The sequence below is a fragment of the Salmo trutta genome, chromosome 3 (genome assembly GCF_901001165.1).
Source record: "Salmo trutta chromosome 3, fSalTru1.1, whole genome shotgun sequence".
Lineage (NCBI taxonomy): Eukaryota > Metazoa > Chordata > Actinopteri > Salmoniformes > Salmonidae > Salmo > Salmo trutta.
The window spans coordinates 61,274,804-61,294,907 of record NC_042959.1 but is presented as its reverse complement, the minus strand read 5'-3'; the positions used below and the strand labels follow the sequence as shown (position 1 = coordinate 61,294,907).

Below are 20,104 nucleotides of genomic sequence, written 5' to 3'. Positions count from 1 at the left end.
TTAACTGGATCAACTAGAAAACAGATTGTGACAAAATATTATGAGAATATTGTCCCTACCAGAAGACGAGGAAAAAGGGGACATTTGCATCTACGCAATCAAGCTGATATCGGAGGAGCTTGGCATGACTGTATCATCGGAGGATCTGGAGCAATGCCATCAGATCTACCGAGTTCCAAACTGCCTCTGGAAGCAATGTCAGCACAAGAAGTGTTCGTCGGGAGCTTCAAGAAATGGGTTTCCATGGCTGAGCAGCTGCACACAAGCCTAAGATCACCATGCGCAATGCCAAGCGTCGGCTGGAGTAGTGTAAAGCTCGCCGCCATTGAAACAGTGGAAACGTATTCTCTGGAGTGATGAATCACGGTTAACCATCTGGCAGTCCGACGGACGAATCTACAGTAGGTTTGGCGGATGCCAGGAGAACGCTACCTGTCTTAATGCATACAGTAGTGCCAACTGTAAAGTTTGGTGCAGGAGGAATAATGGTCTGGGGCTGTTTTTCATGGTTCGGGAGAGGCCCCTTAGGTCCAGTGAAGCGAAATCTTAAAGCCACAGCATACAATGACATTCGTCCAACTTTGTGGCAACAGTTTGGGTTAGGCCCTTTCCTGTTTCAGCATGACAATGCCCCCGTGCACAAAACAAGGTCCATTCAGAAATTGTTTGTCGAGATTGGTGTGGAAGAACTTGACTGGCCTGCACAGAGCCCAGACCCCAACCCCATCAAACAACTTTGGGATGAATTGGAACGCAGACTGCGAGCCAGGCCTGATTGCCCAACATCAGTGCTTGACCTCACTAATGCTCTTGTGGCTCTTGTCCCCGCAGCCATGTTCCAACATCTAGTGGAAAGCCTTCCCAGAAGAGTGGAGGCTGTTATAGCAGCAAAGGGGGACCAACAAAAATATTAATGCCCATGATTTTGGAATGAGATGTTCGACAAGCAAGTGTCCACATACTTTTGGTCATGTAGTGTACCTGGTTAATATTGAAAACGCAATGCCCCCTTTGCAAGGAAATAAAATGAACGTGCAAAAAAACTAATAATGGCAAAAAATTACTCACGATCTACAGCAATCCTTTAAAACTGGACCACAAAAAATATGAAAAACTTAGGATGCCTAATAAGTGAAAAAAAAAATCCAAATATGCAAAGATAACTTTATTCCATTACTCAACAATATGACAGCAGATCTAATTAAATGGGATAATCTTCATATAAATTTGACAGGCATCTCTGCCAAAGTGTTTGTATTTATTTTCAGTAATACCAATTACTCTACCGAAGACATTCTTTAAAAAATATACACGTCATAAAAATACTTTATATGGGCAAATACATTCATAGAATAAAAAGGAAAGTTTTACATCTTCTTAAGTCTGATGGTGGTTTTAACCTTCCAGACTCGCAACATATTGTTAAATGCACTAAAGAGGAACAGTGGGTACATATTGAAGATGCTTGTGCTCATCCCCAAAATTGTTTTACGTGTCTATTTTCAAAGGATAAAGCTAAGAACATTAACAACTTCATAGTTAAGAATGCTAAAACAACATGGAAGAAAATTAAACATATTTTAGAAGAACCAATACCACTTACCAAAAACACAACCTTATGGAACAATCCTTGGATAGTTTTTCAGAATTCACCAATAAATTGTTCCACATGGAAAACTAAAGGCATAGAAACTGTAAATGACTTGGTGTCACATCCTGACCAGTAAAAGGGGTTATTTGTTATTGTAGTTTGGTCAGGGCCTGGGTAGGGGGGATGTAGTTGATGGAGATGGGGGTGTGTGCTAGTGGGTCTGGGTAGGGGGGATGTAGTTGATGGAGATGGGGGTGTGTGCTAGTGGGTCTGGGTAGGGGGGATGTAGTTGATGGAGATGGGGGTGTGTGCTAGTGGGTCTGGGTAGGGGGGATGTAGTTGATGGAGATGAGGGTGTGTGCTAGTGGGTCTGGGTAGGGGTTATGTAGTTGATGGAGATGGGGGTGTGTGCTAGTGGGTCTGGGTAGGGGGGATGTAGTTGATGGAGATGGGGGGGTGTGCTAGTGGGTCTGGGTAGGGGGGATGTAGTTGATGGAGATGGGGTGTGTGCTAGTGGGTCTGGGTAGGGGGATGTAGTTGATGGAGATGGGGGTGTGTGCTAGTGGGTCTGGGTAGGGGGGATGTAGTTGATGGAGATGGGGTGTGTGTTAGTGGGTCTGGGTAGGGGGGATGTAGTTGATGGAGATGGGGTGTGTGCTAGTGGGTCTGGGTAGGGGGATGTAGTTGATGTTTGTATGATGTTGTTGTTTGTATGTGTATGTTTTGTATTGTTTATAAAAGAAAAGAAAATCTTAAAAAATATATTTAAAAAAAGTAATAAGGACATACGATGCCTGTATGAATGTCTACAGTACGGAGAACAACGCTGAATCAATGAGGACTCTCAATCATTTTGGTCAAAACATCCATCAATCCATCCATCAATCAGTAACCTTGGTCTAGGAGGGGACAATAGAATCATGCCTTTCAGAGAAATGGTACTTCAGTTGGATCCTCTATATCTGTGGATTGAATCCTTCTGATGACCGTGTTGGCAACAAACAAAAATGTAATTGAAAAATTATTCAAGCAAACCAAAGTATTGTTCAAATCATATTGAATTTTTCACATGCGCCGAATACAACATTTTACAATACCTTATTGTAAAATGCTTACTGTTGTATTCGGCGCATTTGACAAATACAATTTGATTTGAACAATACTTTGCTTTGCTTATTCATTTTTTAATTTCATTTTTCTTTGTAATTGTTGCAATGGGATGTCAGCATAAGTAACATTCTTCACCAGAACAGACTGTCTGTGCTCCCTCATGCCAACTGTTGTTTTCAGTCATTTGTAAAAATGGTAAAAATACTGTTTAAAGCTTTGCTATCACCGTGCCATATTAGCTACAGTAATGAATTGGTGTGTGTGTTTGCGTGCACACATATGTGTATATCTGTTAAAGAGAGAGAGAGAGAGAGAGAGAGAGAGAGAGAGAGAGAGAGAGAGAGAGTATGCATGTGTTTTCATGTGTGTGTCTTTTGAGAATGTATTCACACACCACACACACAGAGCTGATAAAAATGAAGTGTGAAAATAAAGAAACACCAGAAGCCATAAAGATCCATTGCAGCAGTCTGAGAGAGAGACAGATTTTCCTTCCATCTGGCATAGAGCTGTCCGTGCATCGCGGCGGTGTGGATACGATACGAGAGACAAACAGTGCAGAATAATCAGAGACACTCAGCAGGGAGATCTTGTGAGAATACTGTAGAATACCCTAAAACACTGCTGGCTTAATAAGATACCCTTGATATGCTGCAGTGATTCCACATGATCAACCATTGAGGGGATTGGAGAGGAGAGGAGAGGAGAGGAGAGGAGAGGAGAGGAGAGGAGAGGAGAAAATAGAGCTGGCGAGAGTGAACACATAGAACGCCTATACTTTATTATAAACCAGGTGGTTTGAGTCCTGAATGCTGATTGGCTGAAAGCCGTGGTATATCAGACAGTACACCACGGGCATGACAAAACATTTATTTGTACTGTTAGAATTACGTTGGTAAATAGTTTATAACAGCAATAAGGATTTGCAATATATGGCAAATATACCACGGCTAAGGGCTGTATCCAGGCACCAAGCACTCCGCATTGCATCATGTTAAGAACAGACCTTAGCCGTGGTATATTGGCCATATACCACACCTCCTCGGGCCTTATTGCTGCAGCCAATTTCACAGGCAGCACGAAATACAGCTGTAACCCAACAAATGGTTATACGTTCTATTCTTTATTCCGGAACACTCCATTCTATTGTCATGGGAATTTCTAGCTGTCACAGATTTACTTTGGACTTAACAGCTATTTATGGCTTTACAGTTGAACTAGAGTTCTACAGATTCATCTGAGCTCTTCGACAATTTATTTACCAATTGATTTGTCTTTTCCTTACATGTCATTACATCTGAAATGCATTTACAATTGCCTCCAAGTATTCTCTAACCATGTGTCCTTTAGTGGTGCAACACTGTATGATTTGGTCGACTGATTGATGTATCCTCGTACAGTAGATGCACAAATACATGGAGTGATTGCTTGATGGACTGGCTGATAGATGAATAGACTGATAGATGGACAGTAGGGCTCCATGCCCTATGTGACCCACCTTGAAGAAGGTCATGGTGGATCCCTCCTCCACCACTCCATACTCTATCCTGGTCTGCTTGGCCAGGTCGTCAGCTGAGTCGATGGGCGACTCCATCCTCTCCACAGTGAGGAAGGCAGCCAGGTTGGCCGTGTAGGAGGAGATGATTATCAGGGTGAAGAACCACCAGATGCCTCCTACGATCCTGGTGGACAGGGCTTTGGGCATTAACTCAGAGCCTGGTTGGGGGCGAGAGGAGAGGAGCAGAGAGAGGGGTCAGCCCCGGCAGGGTCCTGGAGCCAAGAGGAGGTACCCAGCAACAACCACCAGAGGACCAGCCAGAGGACCAGGGCCAGCCCAGACCTCGGCATCCCGCCGGGTCACAGACAACACGCACATGCACACACACTCGACGCAGGCACACACGCACATACACAGGCACACACCCCCTGGGCATCTAGAGCGGCACTGCATGTTTGGGCGTGTGATGTGCATCCGGCCACATGGTGGCAGTTTGAATCAGGCTTTTACTGTGTGATCTGGCTGCATATTATTTTAGCATTCACTCACACTGGAGCAAACTGTTGATACATCAAAGCTTCTCTTCTTTTGAGGTGCTTCATCTGAAATCACATCTGACTCAAAATGTCTGCATGTAGATGTTTAGTTTCCAGGCTATATGCTATTCAGAACTTTTGCCTCTTAGTGTGTTCTTGAGGAGGGTCTGTGTGGGTGGGTGGAGTGAGGTCTTCCTCTGGGGGCGTTGATTGAGGTCTGACTGGGCAGCGAGAAGTAGTAGTTCAAGGCAATTTAAAGCTGCGATCTCGCACATTCACTCAAAGGCAATGAACTGTGGGAAAGATAGGAGGATAAGAACTCCACTTCTCTCCTTAGGTGAGACTCAATCTCCCACTCATCTCACTCTGCCTCTGCAGTGCCTCTTATAACTTTCTCCCAGTCCGGGCAGTGAGCCGTCACTCAGGGAGAAATATCGTGAGAGAGCAGAGACCTGACAGCCTCGTCCAGTAACATCTGAATTCATGCCCAAAGCCCTGTCCACCAGAGAGAAAGAGAGAGGTGAAATAGAGAGAGAGAGAGAGAGAGAGAGAGAGAGAGAGAGAGAGAGAAAGAGCGAGAGAGAGAGAGCACTGTGGAGGGGAACAAAGAGAGACACACTGCAGTCAACCCGCTCCGCACATCCACCCTCACATCCTCTCACCCCCCACTCTCACGTCTCTTCCCATATCTCCTCTCACTCCCTGATTCTCCTCACCCCCACCACCACCACCACGCCCTCCGCCAGCCAGACACACAGTGTAACATGATTCAACAGCCACACCATCATTACCCAGGATGCCTTGCAGCCCACACTGCTCATTGGTCAAAGCACTCAAATTAGGAAAAAAAGACAAACGATATGAAATCAAACTCAGAAAAGACACAGTAGCAAGACACATGACATGACCAGGAAAAACAGAGACAGCTTTGTGTTCAGTGGAACAACACTGTATACCAGCTCAGTGGCCTTACCCCGTTGAGGCCATTCAATACTATGTGACAGACCGACCGCCCGCCCGGGAGCGGAGCGCGTCAGAGCCAAAGCAACTGAACCTGGTTGGGGCTGACTGTCATGTACCCAAGGTAACGTCATGTCCAAACTGCACATCCCACAGTTTTCTGGGGGCGGGGCCAAGCCGCGGGAGCAGGGGAGCCTCTCTACAGTGTAGGCCGGCGTGGTCGTCACAGAGACACCATGCAGGCAGGCACAGTGTGCTCCTCTGTCTCAGTTTTGTCCCCCAAAACCCTTCTGCCCTACAGCCACATCTTCTCAACTACAGGACGTAACACCATTACATTGACAGGTGCAGTATATTCTACAGCATACTTTACTACATCAGATACCCTGACAGACCCTTGACACAGTTATGAAAACATTCCAGCAAGCTCTAGAATATCCATTACACATTTGATATGGCCCATACAGAAGATAACATTTCTCAAGCCATGATGCATCTTTAACCTGTGCAATATGTAGAATTGCCTAACACTAATACAGAGTGCAAAAACATACCCAAATGGGTAACTTCAATATACCCACCTGCAAAAGCTGGATAAGAGTCCCAAGAGTTCTAACTGTAACATTTTGTCAATTTCAATTTGTAATGTTTTCTTAAAACTTTTACAAATCACATTATACAAATTATTATACCTGCAAAATAATCACTCAATCAACTTTATTTAAATTAAGGCTTGCATGCTAACTCATTGCATGCAACCAGCCATCAACAACGGCCAGGAAAAAAAAAGATTAAAAAAAATTAAAATGTCAGATTCATATCTGGGCAGAACTTTGCTGAGGAAAGTCAGTCCCCTCTATGTTCCATTCCATGGTCCAGATCAGATGCAGGGCAGACCCAGGCTGTTTTAACCATGCTGCAGACCTTACTGTCATCATCGCTACGCTACCTTAACTAACGCAACTTTCAAGTATGTATTACAAATTGCAACATATCTCGTCTTGGCATGCAGTCTCAGTCGATATTACGAGTCTAAATGAAATCATTCCGTTTCATTTAATGTGATGCCGTACTGCAGTTCCTTTTGTTTTGTTTTGCTTTTCTCAATCTAAAGACGCAGACACTAGTTGAGAAGATATGGCATCGGTTTGGCAGAAGGAAACAAAACCAGACTGAGGCAGGCTAAGAGACAGCACACTGTTTAAGCTCTCATTCTCATTCTCTCAACTCTCTCTGCACCTAGCTCTTTACCTACATGGGGGATAGGACTTACCTGTTCTGGAACCTGTGGGGAAGGGAGGGAGGCAGGTGGGGTGGGGTTGGGGACAGAGGAGGGGTACAGTAGATGGGAGATAGGAGAGGGTGGGAGATCATGCAGGAACAGGGAGAAAAACGCCTGGCTCGCCTATCCTCATTCACCAATCAGTCAATCAATCAACCAATCACTCTCATCATTCATAATCTCAAGATCCCACCCACCCAGCCAATCCACACCACACCGTGGACAGACCGACACAACCAAACCAGTCAGTCCGCTTCCAGCTACATGCACAGAGGCCCCCATGCATGGTCGTGGGCCTGGTTAAGAGCACATTTGTACCCCCAGGAAAATAGTGGGATGTGTGCTAAAGGGGGGCAGGCAGAGGCGTCTACCTTGCTGCATGAGAGCTCCAACTCCGAACCAGAAACTATTTAGCAGGGTGAAATTGTTTTCCACTACATCTGAGTCGGGGTTGCAGGGGTGGGGGTTATACCACTCGTAGGGACTAAACCTGTGGCAATCGACAGAGAACACACACATACACACGTTTATTTCACTTGTGTTCAGCACTAATAGAACAGACAGACAGTGTTACAGACCAATACTGGCTTGACTTGGTCTACCTGGAGAGATAGGGAAGAGAAACAAAAGTTAGTTAGTCATTGATCACAACAACAAGATGTGATACTTTGGCATCTTGATATTGGGAAAATATACCACATATATTGCCCTACAAAGTAACGCTAGAAATTGTTATTGTAAGCTAATATATTTTAGTTGTTGTTATGACAATTAATCAATTGGAGCGTAACATGTCGGTTAAATGAATAAAAGCTGACAAACAACAAGATGACGTACACCATCACTTTATATGTCACTCAGGTCTGCTTTGTTATTATCTCTACAATTGTATCATCTCAACTAGATGACAGATGAAGTATTTAAACAGCCTTTGGGACTGTGGAATGTCTTCTCACCACTTGTCAGCCCAAAACACACTGCTCATGTTGACATGCTCATATCAAAGGCATTTTACTCCATCACTTAATCAATGGGATCTGAAAATAACTTAAATGTCACTTGAGAAAAGCACTAATAAACCTTATAATCTACAGATGGCATTAAAATTCAATACATCAAATAGTTAATTTCCATCATGCCTGACTGACTGACTGACTGACTGACTGTCTGTCTGTCTGTCTGTCTGTCTGTCTGTCTGTCTGTCTGTCTGTCTGTCTGTCTGTCTGTCTGTCTGTCTGTCTGTCTGTCTGTCTGTCTGTCTGTCTGTCTGTCTGTCTGTCTGTCTGTCTGTCTGCCTGCCTGCCTGCCTGCCTGCCTGCCTGCCTGCCTGCCTGCCTGCCTGCCTGCCTGCCTGCCTGCCTGCCTGCCTGCCTGCCTGCCTGCCTGCCTGTGCTGTGCGGTACTCACTCCCACTCATTCCGCTCTGCTCCAACTTCAGCTCAGCTCACTCCTCAAGCAAAGAGATTTCCCATTTATTCACGTTAAATAAAAGTGACATTACATTAGTAAAGGTTGATTGGGTTACAATTAAGCATCCCGACCCCATTTGGTTGTGCTGTAGTTGTGGAATCGTAGGAGCAATATCTTAAGCCAAGCCTCTTTTTCCCCTGGTTGAAGTATATGACTAATCAAACTGAATAGTCGATGGATGTATTCTGTGGACTTGACTCTCTAGAAACTTTTACATTCCAAAAAATCTAAATTCCACAATAATATTAAATGGGACAAAAATCCAGCACGGCTACTTGTCAGGTTTTGGTGGCCTAGATATAAAGTTATATATTGGTGACAGCTATATATTGCTATGTATTGGTGATAGCATTAAGACATATTACAATAATGATAATATGACAGCATCAGAACATGCACCATGTCATGAATAATGGGCTTGGCCATTGTAATGTGGTTAGTGCACGCTCCCTACCCCCATGTCACACTCGAGGGGGTATTCTAGTCCAGCTCCAAGACCGCTGAACGTTCTTTAGATCCCACCATTCCTTGCTTTAACATAATCCTTGGCCCTAAATCAATCTGTCTACTCAATTTGCCCCAGATTTGCTTGCTTGTCAGTTTGCAATTCCAAATTGAGTTCATGTGAACTGTGACCTTGGCAAGACGTATGTGACTAGTGACTGGTGTCCCCGGCTGGACCCCTTAGTGGAGATCCCGTTGAGCAAAGCCAATTACCACACGCCAGCAACACGGATGAGAACACGGATGAGCCAGCTTGTCATCCTACATCTGTAGCTGGCCTGAGGAGAGGGTGGGGTAAGAGGTGGGGAGTTACCTCACCGCGGTGGGAATACTAAAACATTCCTGTCGCCGTACGAGGAGAACCACTAGCAGCAGCTTAACCTGCCACTGAAGGTGGAGCTACCCGGCTGCTCCGCCGGCCCCATCCCGTTCAGTTAGCTGTCACTTTGATCCAATTACACCGCCCTTACGTTATCTCAGGTCATCAGAGCCGCAGAGGTAGAAACTTTGAGTAAGGTCACTGCTGAGCGGAGAGAGAGGAAGAGGGAGAGAGAGGGGGTGGGGAGGGAGAGAGAGAGAGATAACCACAGACAGACGGGCGGGAGGGTGGAGGGCAGACAGGCAGGCAAGAAGGGAACTCAGCAGCAGGGAAGAAACAATGACAGGCTTTTATCTTTTCATAAGGTCATCCTGCTGAAAACTCAACAGATGATACGCTTGATAACGCCAATGTTAGGGGAGAAGAATGAACACAAAGTGAGCGCTAGAAAGAGGCTGTTGCTGGTCTAGTCTCTTCAATTCTAAATGACTGGGGAAAAGACATGGCTATATATCTCTATAGGCTTTATATGAACCTTCCAAGCAATCAACAGCGTTAGAATGGGGCTGTTGCCGTAGACTATTCCATACGGCTTGAAAAAATACATTTATACATGTCTGTCTATACACAAACCTCAATCAAATGCTGTTGCTTGCTTCTATTTCCAGGATGATAAAAAAATCTATATCTGTATTGTAGTATTGAGAGGCCGACAAATTGTTTTACATGGGGCTTTTGAGAGCATACGGAGACTCTCATTGTAATAATGGAGGAGAAATGCAGAAGAGTCTAATAGAAATGCCATTACATCCGTTCCCCTTCTACAAATGTAGAATAAAGGATGGGAAATGGGCCTGTTACACGAGCATGTTGTAACATGTTGCAGTTAACGAAGCAGACGGTGTTAGACTGTGTATTGAACATATGATACACTCTGTTTCACAGTAACACAAACGAAGGAGAGACTGTGTAATATTGAGGCAGTCTTCTATCCACCAAGCATGTGACAACAGGATGTAACAATAGTAGGAGACTACATCATTAAAAGATTAGCCGACAGAAAGAGAGAGAATCCTGCATAAATGTTTGGATAAATCATTGACGATAAGAGAGCTCATTCACTCCTCTGCAGGTTTTATCTTTTTAAAATTCATTTGATAAGGAGGAGGCAGGAAATTAGATTCCACCAAACTGTAACAAGGCGATAATGCACAGAGATGGTGTGGAGGTGGTGGGATGTACGATAGAGGCCGTTTCAGATGTTTCATTTCATCACCTACATAACAAAGGAAGAAGGAACAGCGTAGGAAAGATATTAGAGGAAAACAACAACAACAACACCTACCACAGCAACAACAACAACAAAAGCAACAACAAAAGCAACAACAGCTGGTGATATGAGAAGGGTAACTTATTAAATCTTGTAAATACAGTAATGTTGTGTTTTTCACACTGTATCCTGACAGTGTTTCTAAATATGGCATGTAGATCAGTTTGCCTAGGGGGAGCCTAAACCAGTCCTTATAATGTCACCATACAGCATTCACACACACACACACACACACACACACACACACACACACACACACACACACACACACACACACACAAACACAGTAGCATAAACCCCCTCACACATACAAAACACACACACAAGCATACATAGATAAAATGTGTACACACACACATATATGTACAGTTAGCTTAGTTACCTTTCCAGAGAACGACTGAGGTTTGTGCAACTACACTGTACGGTACATGCATGCTACTGAAGCCCTACCATGCCTAGTGTCTAAACAGAGTGAAAGGTATATTTTAACACTTACCCAACAACACTTACTTACTGTGATCATTTAAAAAGATAGGTGCATATTCTGAACCAACTTAGATGACAGTTGCAGCGTTTTATTCTCTTGTGTGATCATATCACCAGTAACATGGAAAACACACGTGTATTAACTGTAAAACTATTGGATGTACAAGTCAAAGAGTTTACACTCCCCCAAGAGTTTTACAGTTAACATCAACTCTTCTTTGTCTTCTTCTCCAGCGTGCCTCAAACGCCATCCCTAGTCAGGTGAGAGCAGCCAGATCAAGGGGAGAGATACAAGACCATGGTGCTTGTCTATGGAGCAGCAAGAGGAACTGCCCCTCTCCACTTTCAGGCTCTGATGATCAAATGCTACACCCCAACCTGAGTACTCTGTTCTCCCCCCCCCACACACACCAAAAAGCATTTTGTGAACTAACACTGGCACTTAACTTTTTTCCCACTTACTATCTCTGACTTTGCTACTTTATTGAATAAAAGCGTACTTACTATGACTATGATATATTTCAATAAAATGCTAGCGTTCTCTGTAAAAGTTACGCTAACGTTCCTGCAGGACTGGCCCTATTCTCCACCAGTGGACCAGTGACTGCGTCAGAAATGGCACCCTATTCGCTATATAATGCACTTCTTTGACCAAAGCCCAATGGGCCCAGACCAAAAGTAGTGCATCATATAGGAAATATGGTGCCATTTCGGACACAGACAGTTATTAAGATCAGAGGGCGATGCTGACTCAACGTATGCACAGGGTCAGATGCTGACAACTAGCCAATCAACTAATCCTGATGAGTTTGACAACACACACACAAGTTTACCTCAAGTTCTAACACACACCAGCTTACCTCAAGTTCTAACACACACCAGCTTACCTCAAGTTCTAACACACCCCAGCTTACCTCAAGATCTAACACACACCAGCTTACTTAATGTTCGAAAACACACCAGCTTACCTCAAGATCTAACACACACCAGCTTACTTAATGTTCTAACACACCCCAGCTTACCTCAAGATCTAACACACACCAGTTTACCTCAAGTTCTAACACACCCCAGCTTATCTCAAGTTCTAACACACACCAGCTTACTTAATGTTCGAAAACACACCAGCTTACCTCAAGTTCTAACACACCCCAGCTTATCTCAAGTTCTAACACACACCAGCTTACTTAATGTTCGAAAACACACCAGCTTACCTCAAGTTCTAACACACACCAGCTTACCTCAAGATCTAACACACCACAGCTTACCTCAAGTTAACACACACCAGCTTACCTCAAGTTCTAACACACACCAGCTTACCTCAAGTTCTAACACACACCAGCTTATCTCAAGTTCTAACACACACCAGCTTACCTCAAGATCTAACACACACCAGCTTACCTCAAGTTTTAACACACACCAGCTTACCTCAAGTTCTAACACACACCAGCTTACCTCAAGTTCTAACACACACCAGCTTACCTCAAGTTCTAACACACACCAGCTTACCTCAAGTTCTAACACACACCAGCTTACCTCAAGTTCTAACACACACCAGCTTACCTCAAGTTCTAACACACACCAGCTTACCTCAAGTTCTAACACACACCAGCTTACCTCAAGTTCTAACACACACCAGCTTACCTCAAGTTCTAACACACAGCTACCCAGTTCTAACACACCAGCTTACCTCAAGTTTTAACACACACCAGCTTACCTCAAGTTCTAACACACACCAGCTTACCTCAAGTTCTAACACACACCAGCTTACCTCAAGATCTAACACACACCAGCTTACCTCAAGATCTAACACACACCAGCTTACCTCAAGTTCTAACACACACCAGCTTACCTCAAGTTCTAACACACACCAGCTTACCTCAAGTTCTAACACACACCAGCTTACCTCAAGTTCTAACACACACCAGCTTATCTCAAGATCTAACATAAAAGCCTCACTCTTCATACCCTCTCTTCGCTTCTCCAATAATCCTACAAAAACCCAGACTCTTTCTATACTGGACAAACAAGTGATCAAACTTACAAATTATCAAGCTTTTTCAACTGTCAGCTACCTCTGTCCTTTTTCTAAGTCACTGTCATAACTAGCAGGTTCTTACTGTGTTGATATTATTCCTATGTAGATTCTATCACTTGGTATGTTTGAGGCAAGGTGGAGAAAAAAAACAGAAAAGAAAAGACAGTAGTGACTTTGAGACACTGGAGACAACGGGGAAAAGGGGGGCAGCAGCCATTCACACCAACGAGCACACACATACATACACACATACACACATACAGTACCAGTCAAATGTTTGGACACACCTACTCATTCAAGGGTTTTTCTTTATTTTATATATATAGGTATGATGGAGTGCTGCATTAGATGACCTGGCCTCCACAAGCTCCCAACCTCAACCCAATTGAGATGGTTTGGGATGAGTTAGACCGCAGAGTGAAGGAAAAGCAACCAACAAGTGCTTAGCATATGTTGGAAAAGCATTCCAGGTGAAGCTGGTTGAGAGAATGCCAAGAGTGTGAAAAGCTGTCATCAAGGCGGCTACTTTAAAGAATCTCAATTATAAATATATTTTGATTTGTTTAACACTTTTTTGGTTACTACATGATTCCATATGTGTTATTTCATAGTTTTTATGTCTTCACGATGTAGAAAATAGTAAAAATAAAGGAAAACCCCTGGAATTGAGTAGGTGAGTCAAAACTTTTGACTGGTACTGTACATACACACATACCGCACACACACAGTCCTGAAACGGCTGGTTTAACGCCTCTGATCATAAGGTTTGTGTTTGTGTGCATTATCTCCTGAGCAGCAGAGAGTTGTGGCAGACCAGGGAGCAGCAGTGATGTGTGGAGACACAGAGACTGCCCGGGAATCACTTAACAGCAGCAGCTGCTTGCCTGCCTGCGTCTCTAGAGCAGCCTGCCGATAGGGAACACTCAGCCCTCCCTCCATAATACTGGGAGAGAAGGCTGAAAGGGAACCATAGGGAACTGTCTTTGAGTGCTGGGACATCTACTTTCCTCAACTATATAGACTTTTATCTGTGTACCTTTTTCTTCAAAGTTGTTATCATTATTAAAAGTTTGAGTGAATGTGTTTCTGAATTTTTCAGTATGGGGCTAGCTATAAAGTCTGTCATCTGAGTGAGTAGGTATTGGTAGTAGGTAGTGAGCAGATATTGTCCACTTAGTGTCAAGATTGTAACATAATCACAGAGAGACTATCCTGTTAGTCAGATGGGGTAAGGTTAAATAATTAAGACGTTAGCATATAAGAGTGTGTGAATGAATTAGCAGTGATTTAGTTTTAGGCTGGGTTTCTGTACAGCACTTTGTGACATCAGCTGATGTAAGAAGGGCTTTATAAATGCATTTGATTGATTGATTGATTGATTGATTACTGGAACTGACATGTTACCTGGCTATGACAAACAGCACACAACTGACACCCAAGTAAGCCAGCAGAATATACATCCAGATATCGGGTGAGAGGGGGTTGAGGAAGGAGAAGACCCCAGGGTTGGTTCCGTTGGGCTTGCGGTAGAGGATACTTATCCCCAGTGTCATGAAGGGCTTGGAGAAGTCGATGACCTTCTCCCTCACGTAGGTGATGGCCAGGGGAGCCACTGCCAGATCAGCTTTCTGTCAACAGACAACATAAAAGGGAAGAAGGATAGGCTGTAAGTCAGAGGCGCAGGAAGCATTTAGAGCCAATCAAATTAAGAAAACAGTGCCTTTACACATCACAGAATCCGTCCCACGGCACTTAGGAGGAAATTTAGAACCCTTCTAGCTCTTGCTCTCTCTCTCTCCCTCCCTCTCCCCCTCCCTCTCTCTCCCTCTCTCTCTCCCTCTCACTCGCTCCTCCACACTCTCTCCCTCACAAACCCCTCCCCTTTTGATATGCTCTTTCTATCCCTCCATCTCACAAACATCCTTTCCTTGTCTGACGTTGAACCTAAACTAAGGCAACCCCCCCTCCCTCTACACCCCCACCCCATTTAGAGGATGGATGGTCCTATCAACCACAGCCAATGGGGCAGAGGAGTGTCAGGGTGGAGGAGGGAGGGCGTGAGCGATGGAAGAAGTTGTTCCCAGAAAACAAGATAACGTTCAACCAACCGCCATACTCATAAGAACACAGACATCTACATGTTATCTTGTGTCTCTGATCTGAGAGAATCGTATTTAGTTGTTATTTCATAATAACCCTATTTCTTCACAACACTGAATCAGGGGTTCTACTTTTTTTAATCTATATTCTTCCACAGCCTCATCACTCATTTTCCATCCATAGGTTTCCCTCTGCCATGGCTCAGGGTGTGAGTCCTTCTTCATGTTAATACAGTATGTTGAGCTTTACCTTTCAATTGGGTCAAAGTTACATCCGAAACATCCCAACCAATCCGGTCTCTCTATGTGGGGTTAAACCTCTGTGTGATTGATCAATCTGCGGCTCCATTGTGACACAGGTACATGCTAAACACTGACACGCAAGGTCAGCAACATCATTTCACAATGAAATATCCTGTTTGTCCCCATCAAGGTTGTCATACATCAATCTAGATTGAATGAGGTGGTTTGGTCCCAGCCACTATAACGTATGAAGAACTATTTCTGATATTAAACAGGACATCATCTGTAGTCATACGAGGTAGGCTGTCTTTATCTGTTCCATGTCATTTAAGGCCAAGTGAGACGCAATACGATTTAGATCACTTAATGTAGCTCATGACTAGGTCCTATTTCAACTGAATGTATCCAGGTTCATCTACAGTACTCCAGTTCTATGACTTAGCATTAGTCAGAGAGCACCAGTGATTTCCTTCAACTCCATTTGATAGGATACGTTCAGCTTCTTCAGCTCATTCACCATGTCCTGGTGAGCCGAGCTAGTGTAGACTACTGTGAAGGGTTGTCCAGGCCAATTACTGTCTGTTTTGTCCACCACAGATCCTGCCTGCCTACAGTATAGATGAGTCCCAAATGCCACCCTATTCCCTATACAGTGCGCTCCATTAGGGCTCTGGTCAAAAGTAGTGCACTACAGCATGTAGGAAATGGGGTGCCATTTGGGATGCATCCTTTGCTGTCTAGAGATAGGTGGGTTTACATCTACATAATGGCCAACACTCCAATAACCTCGCAGGAATTGGGCCCTGTGGGTGTCAAATCCCTGGGATCCCTCTCCCTCCAGCCTCCGCATGATCAAAACAAACATGGCCGTCGGTCCAGTGTACCACAGTTGAGGGAGATGCAGTGTTATTTAATGGGGTCAGATATTGAGCATTGGCTGCGGCGAGCCTGTTATTTTTCTGCCTGCCTGTGCAGAGCTTATACTATCTGGGTCTTACTTTGTCAAACTTAATGATATAGTCCGTGGGCAGTGTGTGTGTGTGAGAAAGAGAGAGAGAGTGTGTGTGTGCGTGTTTGTTTTAATAAGCTCTGCAGGGGAAACGAGTCAAGCCAGAATCCATGCTGTACACCCGGTCAGGAACGAGTATGGGAGCTGATGTCTCTCTCTCTCTCTCTACCTCTCTCTACCTCTCTACCTCTCTGTCTGTCTCTCTCTCTACCTCTCTACCTCTCTGTCTCTCTCTCTACCTCTGTCTCTCTCTCTACCTCTGTCTCTCTCTCTACCTCTGTCTCTCTCTCTACCTCTGTCTCTCTCTCTACCTCTGTCTCTCTCTCTACCTCTGTCTCTCTCTCTACCTCTGTCTCTCTCTCTACCTCTGTCTCTCTACCACTCCACCTCTCTCTCTCTACCTCTCTACCGCTCTACCTCTCTCTTTCTCTCTCTCTCTCTCTCTAGCTCCCTTTTTCTTTCTCATTGTCTCTATCCCTCTCTCTGTAAGCCAAAAACATGTTTGTCATAAAAAATACAACTATACAAACCCTTGTCACATCCACTTCCGACAAAATACATCCCCTCCCACACCCTCTAGCTGTTAACCACCTCATTAATTAAACTTGAATCATTTACATAGATAATTTCCGAGTAGTGAGGTAGGTCCAGACTCACGTGGTCGATCAGCTCCTTGACCATGCCGTTCCACTGGCCCGTGGTCTCGTCCTGGGCCCCGTAGCGGCCGTCCTCCACCAGACGCAACTCGTAGGTGAACCCCAGGATGCTAGCCAGCTCCCTCAGCAGGTCGATGCAGTAACCCTCAAAGCGGTCGTTACCGTAAAGGGGCTTGTCCGACTTCTTGAACATCACATAGGGCTCCACCTGTTAGATTGGGGAGAGGACAGGGATGGAGGAACACTGGATCAATCTCTGGAGGTAAGGATTAGTATCTTTTCCACTCTGATAAGGCCTTTCTGTGAGTGTGCATGATGTGTGAGATAGGCTTTGTGCCTGACTTGCCTGGACACACACTGGCTACAGGAGAGAGGGAGGGGAACAGAAGGCGAAGGACCACTGCTGCTAAAACCAGGAGGGTGTGTGTGTGGTTGTGTGCGTGTGTCTGTGTGTGTGTGTGTGTGTGTGTGTGTGTGTGTGTGTGTGTGTGTGTGTGTGTGTGTGTGTGTGTGTGTGTGTGTGTGTGTGTGTGTGTGCGCGTGTGTGTGTGTGTGTGCACGCGTGTGTGTCTGTGGAGTATTGGCATGCAGTCACAGAAATGTGGTACAAGGTGCATGGAGTGATGGAAGCATGACCATAATAAGAGATAATCCTCCATATCTCTGACTCGGTCCTCCCCTCCTCTCCTCTAAGGCTGAACGTGCTGGCTGGGGGCTTGTCCCTGTCCCTGTCCCTCTCCCTGTCCCCGGCTCTCAGGCCACCAGATGCTTTGTAAATAAGATCAGAGATGCTGATAAACTGACACAAAAGAACAGGAGCCAGCACATCCTCTTTGTTAGTACTAACAGCTGGGGAGATTACTAATGTCCTCTTCCACTCTCTGGATCCCCTCATCCTCTTCACCTCCCTTTCTCGTTCGCTGCCCCTCTCCCTCTCGCTCTCTTTTTATCTACCCCACTCACCCTCTCTCTTGCTTTCTCCACTATATATCTCTCTCTCGCTTTCTCTCATCTCTCTCTCTCTTTCCATCTCTCTCTCCCCTCTACCCCCGTCTCTCTCAGTAAAATCAGGCAGAGAATATATTATCAAACAGGTGTTGTTTACCATATAATTGTGGCATGCCACGATACAAACAAAATCGTGTCGGATCTCAACCAGCTTTCACACATTTTACTGGCTCAGAGATTTGATGAGAACAAGGAGATGCTAACACATGTAGTAGCATCTATTGGTCAGTGGTGGAAAAAATGCCCAACTGTCATACTTGAGTAAAAGTAAAGATACCTTACTAGAAAATGACTCGAGTAAAAGTGAAAGTCACCCAGTAAAATACTACTTGAGTAAAAGTCGAAAAGTATTTGGTTTAAAATATATTTAAGTATCAAAAGTAGAAGTATAAATAATTTAAAATAGCTTATATTATGCAAACCAGACAGCACAATTTTTATTTTTTTTTGTATTATTTACAGATAGCCAAGGGCACACTACAACACGCAGACATCATTTACAAATTAAGATTTTGTGTTTAATGAGTCCACCAAATCAGAAGTAGGTGATTCCCAGGGATAGTGTCTTGATAAGTGTGTGAATTAGGTCATTTTCCTATCCTGCTAAGCATTCAAAATGTAACGAGTATTAGTATTATTTTCTTTAGGAATATAGTGAAGCAAAAGTAAAACTTGTCAAGAATATAAATAGTAAAGTAAAGCACATATACAAAAGAAAACTACTTAAGTAGAACCTTAAAGTATTGTTACTTACAGTTGAAGTCAGACGTTTGGAGGTTGGAGTCATTAAAACTCGTTTTTCAACCACTCCACAAATTTCTTGTTAACAAACTATAGTTTTGGCAAGTCGGTTAGAACATCTACTTTGTGCATGACACAAGCAAGTTTTCCAACAATTGTTTACAGACAGATTATTTCACTTATAATTCACTGTATCACAATTCCAGTGGGTCAGAAGTTTACATACACTAAGTTGACTGTGCCTTTAAACAGCTTAGAAAATTCCAGAAAATTATGTAATGGTTTTAGAAGCTTCTGATAGGCTAATTGACAACATTTGAGTCAATTGGAGGTGTACCTGTGGATGTATTTCAAGGCCTACCTTCAAACTCAGTGCCAATTTGCTTGACATCATGGGAAAATCAAAAGAAATCAGCCAAGACCTCAGAAAAAATATTGTAGACCTCCACAAGTCTGGTTCATCCTTGGGAGCAATTTCCAAATGCCAAAGGTTCTTCAACAAAGTACTGAGTATAGGGTCTGAAAACTTACGTAATTGGCATATTTCAGGGTTTTTTCCTTTGGAAAAATACAAAAATAAACAGTTTTGCTTTGTCATTATGGGGTATTGGTGTAGATTGATGATAAAAAAAAATAAACAATTGAATCAATTTTAGAATAAGTTTGTAACGTAACAAAATGTGGAAAAGGTCAACGGGTCCTAATACTTTCCGAATGCACTATACATACCGAGTGATAGAACTGATTGCTTTGGTTTGGTGAGATTATTCTCGGACCACTATAACAATCTTCTGTCAGGGAATTGAAAGGGATCAATAATATAGCCGACTAGCCTAATGATCTGTTATCCAACTCAAAGAGATCTCTTTCTCTCTCTTTCTCCCCCTCTTTCTCTGTCTCGTTTTCTCTCTCTCTCTCTTTCTCTCCCTCCATCACTTTCTGTCTTCCTCACTAGCTTTCTCTTTCTCTTGTCTCCTGTATTAGTCCTTTTAAACATTCCACCCTCTCTATCTATCTATAGACCTTATCAGCAGCTCTCCTCCCTCCTCCTCGCTCTGTTTGTAACCAAGTCAGAGGAGTGGTGAGGAGCCAGCTAAAAAAAAGAGGGTGTTCAAGGGCATAAAGGTGCGATGCATGATGGGTAGTCTGGCAAAGCTACCTGAAGTTTAACTTTGAAGCGGACACGGCCTCTGTGCAGTGCACTCAAAAAGTATTTGATGTACAGTA

General features: G+C 43.9%; 1 protein-coding gene across 1 annotated transcript in view; it reads right to left on the bottom strand.

Annotated features, from left to right (window-relative positions):
• The window catches only part of LOC115165690 (glutamate receptor ionotropic, kainate 2), a 266,263-nt gene that overhangs the window by 84,264 nt on the left and 161,895 nt on the right, over window positions 1-20,104 (bottom strand). Inside the window, exons 10-13 of the mRNA XM_029718979.1 lie at window positions 17,130-17,336; window positions 14,526-14,749; window positions 7,349-7,467; window positions 4,200-4,417 (exon numbers count right to left, since the gene is read on the bottom strand). Coding sequence (XP_029574839.1) covers window positions 4,200-4,417; window positions 7,349-7,467; window positions 14,526-14,749; window positions 17,130-17,336 — 768 coding nt within the window. The remainder of the gene's footprint in view (window positions 1-4,199; window positions 4,418-7,348; window positions 7,468-14,525; window positions 14,750-17,129; window positions 17,337-20,104) is intronic.